This window comes from Macadamia integrifolia, chromosome 4, assembly GCF_013358625.1.
Source record: "Macadamia integrifolia cultivar HAES 741 chromosome 4, SCU_Mint_v3, whole genome shotgun sequence".
Classification (NCBI taxonomy): Eukaryota; Viridiplantae; Streptophyta; class Magnoliopsida; order Proteales; family Proteaceae; genus Macadamia; species Macadamia integrifolia.
The window spans coordinates 11,237,593-11,245,615 of record NC_056560.1 but is presented as its reverse complement, the minus strand read 5'-3'; the positions used below and the strand labels follow the sequence as shown (position 1 = coordinate 11,245,615).

Here is an 8,023-nt window from a genome sequence, read left to right as displayed (position 1 = left end):
CCCCCCCCCCCCCCCAAAGTGTTTGTTGAAATTACGATGTTGGAATAAAATCGAAATATGGATGCTTATCACACATCCCAATTCGGGCATCCACCACTGTTAGTCGTGCTCATTTGATGAGGCTTGCAAAGAACTTTGTACAATTGAGCTGCTAAAAAAAAAAAAAAAGAACTTTGTACAATTGAGCTGCTGTCAAATCTTACATTCATTTCGAGGAAAGGTGTAAGGCCATAACATTCTTTATCGTTCCCACGACAATGATTGCAGGAAAGATAGAGGAGGCCTTAGCCCTGCAAGTTTTAGAGGAGTACCCGAACCTGGATGGTGGTGGTCTCTTCTTCTTTTTATTTCTTAAGCTTGATTTAGTTAGACTTACTTCTCATTATATTGACTAATTTTCATTCATGCGACGGTGAATGCCAACTTTGTTTTCCTCCTTTTTACTTTCTAGAACTGAAATTCCTATTCTTCCAAAAAGAGGGCGAGGAGAAATAGGAGATGGGCTAGGACTCGCATATACAGCACAGAAACAAAAAAGATATAAAATAGTAGACGGATTTTGGAATTTCAATGAGAATTACAAGGAAAAGGAAGAAGAAAAGAAAAGGATTCCAAGCCAAGTCTAGACCTATCTTGAAAATGATACTTAGAACCTTAATTAGTTTTCTTTTCTAATTGGAAATACTCATGTAGGATACGATTTTATGTGACATACACAACCTGCACTTGTTTTGCAAGGGTTTGTTCTATTTATGTTGTTACCATGTGTAAAATAAAATAAAAACTTATTTCTGAGTGCATGAAACCACTTTTCTTTGGGATAGATGTGATGTTAGTGAAACATTGACATTTCTTTAATTATTGCAGAAGTTGAGCAGCTATTGGGTCCAGAGGAAAGAGAAATTTTTCAACAGAATGAATCTCCTGTTCTCAGCAAAATATCAACTGTTGAGTATCGAAAGCCCTGAGTATTGTTCTCATTCCATATTTCTGCAGTACTCCAGCAATCTTTCCTGCTGCACATTACCAAATTTTGAGTGTATATTCTGCACATTAGCTCCTGGAAGCTCTTAAGTTTCAACTAACTACAGAATTCGTTTGCAGTTATGAGAGATTCACATTTACTGCTCAATCTTTGACTATTTGAATCCTGTAACTATACTGCAGGCAAAATGGAGCCCACTTCATACTCTTGCACTATCAGGGCAGATTCCTTTCATGGATAAACTACTTGACCAAGGTGTTGATATTGATACTGTTGATAAGGTTAGATCAGTTTTGTATTCCTTTTTAATTTTTTGTTTATTAGTTCAATGCTTCAACTTCCTTGGTCTCCTCTCTTACCCTTAGTGATGGAGCTTCAGTAGGTTTGATAACACAGGATGGCTACACTGCACTCCACAAGGCTGTTATTGGTAAAAAAGAACCTGTTATTAGTCATCTTCTAAGGAAAGGTGCAAATCCTCATGTCAGAGATAGGGTAATGAAAGCATTTCCTGTATTCTAAACATGTTTAATTTCTGCGTTCAACTCAAAAGAACTGGAAACCTGATGCTTGTTAACCTCCCGTTAGGATGGTGCAACTCCGCTTCATTATGCAGTGCAAGTTGGGGCAATGCAGACTGTGAAACTTTTGATTAAGCACAAGGTTGATGTAAATATTGCCGACAATGTGAGTGGGGCATTCAATTATTATTTTCCTTGAAGTGTTGTATTTTAGTTTTATTCTCATTCTCACTGTTAAGTTATAATATTTTCAGGAAGGCTGGACCCCGCTGCATGTTGCTATACAAAGTAGGCACAGAGACATAGCTAAAGTTTTGTTAGTCAATGGTGCTGATAAGACAAGAAGAAATAAGGCAAGTACCGTGAGATTCATGCACTCATGAGTCATGATGCACTAGAAGAAATAAGGCAATTTGCACTTGTTCTTCTCTTTCCCATGTGAAATTCAATAGGCTGTCTGTTTGTAAGAAGAGAATGAGTGGAAAGAATGCGCTTTTGGGGGGGGGGAGGAGGAGACGAGGTTTGGTTCATTCACACTCAAGGGGGGAAACCATGAACCTTTTGATTTTCAAGGAAATTCGTGTGGAGTGAATCAAAATTTGGAGCATGGGAACTCTTTTTCAGGATTTTTTTTTTCAAACACCAATTAAATGTGCAGATTTTTTTTTTCTTTTTCTAAAGCTTTTTCTCCCTTTTCAACACAAAAAGAGACAGGAAATTTTGATCAACAGTTGCTTTCCACAAAATGTGGCATCTTGGTCCATGATACAATTGCGACCCGAGAACACCACCCCCATCACAAGCTCTGTTTGTTTTGAAGTAAAAACCACTTAAAGAGAAGTTTCAGGTTTAACTGATCTTATCTCAAAAATTTCCTTTTTACATGGTTTCTGTGTGGAAATGAAACCAAAAGAACTTAATGCTGAAATCAGGATCCTTGTATTTCAACCCAAGGGATTCATGATTTAGGTTGTGCTTGAGAAATGTATTGCATATTTATCTCTGTAACTGAGTTGTTTTCTATTTTTTTGAGTTTGTTGACACTTTGCACAGCTTTTACACATTTTACACGATGGACTAGATTTAATATTTTAATTTATTTTTTATCAAGCTGTTATATTTAAGTTTCTGCTTCTAAATAGGTCTATTTCATTAATTCTTTGCTTTTTTTCTTTCTTGTCATTCCTCAGGCTGGTAAGACACCACTGGATGTAAGCTTGTGTTATGGTAAAGATTTCAAGTCTTATGACCTTGCAAAGCTACTGAAGGTTTTGCCAGTTAGCACATATACTTGATTGGCAAGCATTGTTGAGTTGGCTACTTTCGTAGAACTGTTCTACATGAGTTGATTATAGTTATACCTCCCCAAGCCTGGTGTTTCGAGTGGTGAGAAGGCTGTTTCTTGGTTTTATTATGTAGTCTTTATCTACAGGTAAGGAGTGTGTCCCCCATTATCAGATATCCAGGAAGTAATCTGCGGTTAGTTTTATGGATAATGAGTTCATGCTCAAACTTTTTGGAAAGTTATAGATCTAGCTGTATATTTAATTTGAATTGGACTTTAATGCTTTTACATTTACATTCCTTGATTGAAGGAAAACCTGGATGTCCTGGTTCTCTGTTGTTAAATATGTTTACAAAAATGCATTTTAGGAGTGATTTCTGCAGCTGCAGCTTTTAAATGAACAATCTGATGATCCCAGAGTCTGGAAGGACCTACCCTTGGAAGATCTTGATCTTGACTGTATTTCCATTTCGGTTATAAAGCAAGGGCTTATTCAATGTTTAGTTGGGGAATAAGTTGTGGGTAATTTGTTACTAAGTTCTGCGTTCTGGCATAGGAATCGATATTCTCCTTCTCACAGGGTTTGAGGAATCAAGGTCGGATTGGCGGAATTTCGGCTGATTCATTCAGATCAGGGTTTTTAGGGCTTTCTGGCCAATTCCAATTCTTGCTGACCTTTGGGCCTTGGTTGATTCTTGACTTGGATTGGAATCAGCTGGCGGTTCCGATCTCTTTCATGGGGAGGCTTCATGGGGAGGCTGTTTCCCGCACGACCAGTGGGAGGGCATGCGAGCATCTTAAGCATGAGGTATATGGTCTTTTTGCATCCAATGTGTTTAGGTGTAGATACAAATTATTGGGTAGTGTTCTTTCTTAAAAATTAATGGAGAAAATACATTCTCTAGTTGTGTGGCCCTTGTGCTTACATGTGACAAGAGTTGATCCTTAGACGTTGGACACTCTTGGGAGCCTGCTCTACAAGCAGAGGCTGCAACTAGTGTGTTATGTACTAGATCCAAATAAGGGGCTCATGGTCTGGGTTTTTTCGTTAAATTTAAACGTGTGAGTTGGTAAAGTGTTAAGGTTTCTTGTCACCTTGGAGAACACGTAGGTGATACCTAGACAACTGTCTATATTATCAACGCAAAGGAAAGTTAGACTGGCGGATGAATGGGGGTGTTTACAATTTTTTGACTACTGTTCGTGATTAGAGAATAATTTTCAGAGGAACTACAGCCGAGCCAAACCCGGGCACTGGGTTGTATTGGTTGAACCCTAGTCGGTTCCCTCGTGAAGAATGAAAATCAAATGTGGTCGGGCTACTGGGGTTCTCTACCGGTCAGTAACGGATAAAAATCCTCTATTGTTCTAATCTCTGTTTTTCCATGTTTTGCTAGGTGCAGAATGCGACACGTGGATGGTGCATCACCAACGGTCAGGATTAAGAAGGTTGGTTGAGGTTATCAAAACCGGTTTACAAGTGTGGATGACTCGAACCGGTTCACCCAAACAGTAAGGTTTAGAATAAGTTTTGAAATTTGAATTTCAGAACATGTAAAAGTTGGGTTTCCCTCGTTGATGTGCATCTCTCTCTCTCAACCCTCTCGCTGCATCTCTCTTGCTCACAAGTGAGAGAAAACGTCCTTCCCAAGTACTACGTTCGTTGATGAGTCCACTTTCCTTCGGATCTTCGCCACCGATTCCTTCGACTCGTTTGTAGAACCGGTGTTGTAGAACGTACAACATCGTTGCGGGAACGAACCCTCGATCAGATACTCCTCATTGGGGTTCCCATACACTTCCACCGTCATGCTCGATCGTCCGATGATTGATGATCTCCTTACACTGAAGATGGGCTTCTGTCCATCACATCTCTCTCCCAAGAATCCATTCCATCGTTGGTGAAGGCTCGGTCTCTAATCCCCAATCCAAAATAATTAAAATGCAATTAAACCTGATTAATCGTTAATGTAATAAAATTAAGGATTAATATACCTTTCTACGAACGGTGAGGAGATATTTGCCAGAGACGTCCATGAGAACGAGTTCGTCTTTGAGTCGAGAATCGGGGCCGTAAGAGTCTACCCGGAAAATGACCTTTCCTTTGGTGTCGTAAACGGTGAAACCATCGCCGGGGAAGAAGTGAGACGTCTTGAGTACTGTTAGCTGGGTCTCCTCTTTGAAGCAGAAGCTTTCCTCAACGACAATGCCGGTGCTCATGGTTTGTTAGCTCTTTCTTCTTCTCCGCTGTTGTTCAATCCAGATCATTCAAAAACTTTTCAGGACGATAGTAGAAGAGAAAATGGAGAAGAAAAGACTTTTACAAGAGATTGAATGCAACTTCTCGGTCTGGTTCACAAGGAGAAAACCCGGTTTTGGTAGCCTCAATCAACATATATCATCTTGACCGTTGGTGATGCACTATCCACGTGTCGCATTCTGCACCTAACAAAACATGGAAAAATAGACGATTAGAACAACAGAGGATTTTTATCCGCCGGTAACGCGGGATTGAGGGGCGAGTGGCGAATGGCGAATGGCGAATGCAGAAGGACCAAACCACTCCGGACCAGATCTCGAGGCAATGGTCCAGATCTGATTTAAATGCCTAATCACTGATTTAATGTTTTATTAGTTGTAACAGATCTGGACCATTGTATTGGTAATATCTTGTTTCATCTCCGTCCTCCAGGGCATAGCCATTAAAGTGGATAGGGAGAGGAGAAGATTGAGCCTGGAACTCTGGAAGTCTCAGACCGCCGACAGCAGCAGCAGCAGCAGCAGCAGAAGGAAAAGTGAATAGAAAAGCGAGAAGGAAAGGGAACATAGCTGTTTAGAAGGAGCAAATGGCAGCCATTGTTTCTCTCCCTTCCCTGTATTCGATTTCCAGAAGCAATTTCAGTGTCACTTCTAATTCCTCCCCTTCTTTGAGTCCTCCGCTACGATTCCTTCGTTTTCAAAGAAGCCGCATGGAGAATCGTTCTGTGTATCTGATGACAAAGAAGTCCCCGGAATCGAGAAGGATTATGTCGGTTGCCGCCGAGGACACTTTAATCCCAGAAGAGGAGGAGAAGGAAGAATCTCCGGTTGACCAGCCCGTTTCGGTTCCTGTCTCACCTTCCGACATGCTTACCATGCTCTTCCAGGCACTCTCTCTCTCTCTCTCTCTCTCTCTCTCTCTCTCTCTCTCTCTCTCTTTAATTTTCTTACTTTCTCCTTGGAATTCTGTGTCGATGTTGGTTTTTTTCTTTCTGCTTCATTGTCACTATACCTTTGAATATTAGCGCTAGGGTTTTCGCAGTTATTTAAGCCAGCCTAAGATAGTTACTGATTGAGAAGTCTTACAAAGTCATTATTATAACTCCTGTGAGAAATTCTTCTTGGGAAATGGCAGTAACGCTGATTTAATGGTACAAAATCTGTTCAGCTTTGTTGTTCATGCTCGTCTGTTTGAAACATTGCAGGCAGAAGGGACAATGGCTGAATCTAATGTTCCGACTGTGACCAAAGCTTTACAGGTGTAAACAAAATTCATTGTTATTCTAAGAATCTCTCTCTCATACACCACATGGTATACTGCAATATCTTGGCCTACACAAACTGACTTCTTTCCTTTGCCGTGAAGGAAATAGAGGGAGTAGGTGATATAAAGGTTCAAATCGTTGAGGGTATTGCCAGTGTTGAGGTAAGTTTACTAACTGTATGTTGAATTTTGATATGTATTATGTATAAACATGAAGGAGATCTTGGAACTTCTTGAACTTTATCATTCTCCAGGGTTTCCTAACCTTTCTATATATTCTAAGACATTAGCTTTGTCGAGTTCCTGTAATTTTCACTGTGTAGCTTGTCTTATCTTTCTCCAAGGATCTAAATTCGATAATGATAGTTTGGATTTCCATCTTCCTCATTGTCTTGCTTCTATATGTTCCTACTTTGTCTTAACCGTCTCAAGTCCAATTTTTGCTGCAATACAATTTGCAATCTTCCTCATATTTAAAGGAACAGATGAACGGGTTGGTACGTTGGCTGGAAATCTGGGCACATAAAAGTAAAGCTTGGGAGATCCAAAATTTTATCTCTGTTTAGTGTTGTTAAATTTCTTGATGTTTGGAGGTTAAAGTATAGAACTGTTCAAAATATAGCTCATGGTGTTCACTCAGAAAATGGGCGATTTTCATATTTACCTTCAATTTTAGGTTAGATATGAGTGGATTGCAAATCTTTTGAACCTTCAGGAAGCGCAAGTATCATAAACAAATAGTGTTTGGATGTTAAAAGTATGTAACAGTTCAAAATTTAGCTCATGGTGTTCACTCAGGAAATGGACCATTTTCATATTTAGCTTCAACTTTAGGTTACATTTGAGTGGATTGCAGGTTGTTTGGACCTTCAGGAAGCGCAAGTTCACCAATAATATATATATATATATATTATATTTACAGACCCTCCACCAAAAAAATATTTAGATAGAATGAGATAATGGATCTGACCCATATCATGAAGTGGCCCAATAGTCATCAACTGATTGATGTCCTTGCCTGTTATCTCAAAAATCCATTACTGCAACTATTATTTGTAGCAAACACTCTGTTAACTTTATGCTCGTCTCTTTTCCTGCACAGTTAAGTAAGCAAACAACAGTACAAGCAACAGGGGTCGCTTCAAATTTGGTTGAGATCATACAAGGAACTGGCTTCAAGTTGCAAACTTTGAATTTGAGCTTTGAGGATGAAGAGGACAATGTTAACTAGAATTTATTAGATTCCCTCTGTAAGTAGTCTGAAGTTGCTCCATCTCAGTTTCTTGCTGTTGATATCCTGAAACTGGATAATATTCTGTATCCACTTATCAATAGAAATTCCCTTTCCATCTCAGCGCAATGTGCACCTTGTCCAAATATGTATTGGTTTTCATTTTCACATTAGTTGTTTCAAAATATTCTGTGGAAAAGAATAAAAACAGTAACCATGCAGGGTCCCACCATGATGGGAAAGTTGGACCTTGCAACGGGTGGGCCTATGGTCTTATGTCAAAACTTAGACATCTGGTACTCTAACCATGAAAATTGCTGATTGGGATGAGGAAAAATATCGTGCTGCATGAGAACTGAAATTTTTTCAGAGGTCAACAAAGCCCTGTGTCGTCCCCAGGAAACGAGCAATCTTTTGGGGGCCATGTTCATTTCTGTAGGTTCCAATCAGCTGATCAGTGTAGTTCAGTCCAACATGC

General features: G+C 39.6%; 3 protein-coding genes across 3 annotated transcripts in view; 2 read left to right on the top strand and 1 right to left on the bottom strand.

Moving 5' to 3' along the window:
* LOC122076634 (ankyrin repeat domain-containing protein EMB506, chloroplastic) overlaps window positions 1–3,294 on the top strand; it is a 4,091-nt gene extending 797 nt beyond the window's left edge. The window contains exons 2-7 of the mRNA XM_042642042.1: window positions 868–947; window positions 1,168–1,266; window positions 1,382–1,480; window positions 1,574–1,672; window positions 1,761–1,859; window positions 2,697–3,294. Of these exons, the coding sequence (XP_042497976.1) occupies window positions 868–947; window positions 1,168–1,266; window positions 1,382–1,480; window positions 1,574–1,672; window positions 1,761–1,859; window positions 2,697–2,801 (581 nt within the window). The 3' untranslated portion in view covers window positions 2,802–3,294. The remainder of the gene's footprint in view (window positions 1–867; window positions 948–1,167; window positions 1,267–1,381; window positions 1,481–1,573; window positions 1,673–1,760; window positions 1,860–2,696) is intronic.
* Window positions 3,295–4,413: 1,119 nt separating this feature from the next.
* Window positions 4,414–5,011, bottom strand: LOC122075463 (protein LURP-one-related 12-like). Its single transcript, XM_042640499.1, has 2 exons — window positions 4,787–5,011; window positions 4,414–4,707 (listed from the first exon to the last, which is right to left on the bottom strand). Exons 1-2 carry the CDS (start codon window positions 5,009–5,011, stop codon window positions 4,414–4,416), a joined length of 519 nt encoding a protein of 172 aa, XP_042496433.1.
* Window positions 5,012–5,446: 435 nt separating this feature from the next.
* Window positions 5,447–7,668, top strand: LOC122076635. The gene is made up of 4 exons (XM_042642043.1): window positions 5,447–5,937; window positions 6,256–6,309; window positions 6,417–6,476; window positions 7,417–7,668. The coding sequence occupies exons 1-4, from the start codon at window positions 5,638–5,640 to the stop codon at window positions 7,543–7,545; spliced, it is 543 nt and encodes a 180-aa protein (XP_042497977.1). The 5' UTR covers window positions 5,447–5,637; the 3' UTR covers window positions 7,546–7,668.
* The last annotated feature ends 355 nt before the right edge of the window (window positions 7,669–8,023 follow it).

Coding starts and splice junctions, on each gene's coding strand:
- LOC122075463 (XM_042640499.1), bottom strand. CDS start 5,011: ATGAGCACCGGCATTGTCGTTGAGGAAAGCTTCTGCTTCAAAGAGGAG. Junction 4,708..4,786: donor TCCTCACCGTTCGTAGAAAG/GTATATTAATCC, acceptor ATTGGGGATTAG/AGACCGAGCCTTCACCAACG.
- LOC122076635 (XM_042642043.1), top strand. CDS start 5,638: ATGGCAGCCATTGTTTCTCTCCCTTCCCTGTATTCGATTTCCAGAAGC. Junction 5,938..6,255: donor TGCTTACCATGCTCTTCCAG/GCACTCTCTCTC, acceptor GAAACATTGCAG/GCAGAAGGGACAATGGCTGA. Junction 6,310..6,416: donor CTGTGACCAAAGCTTTACAG/GTGTAAACAAAA, acceptor TTTGCCGTGAAG/GAAATAGAGGGAGTAGGTGA.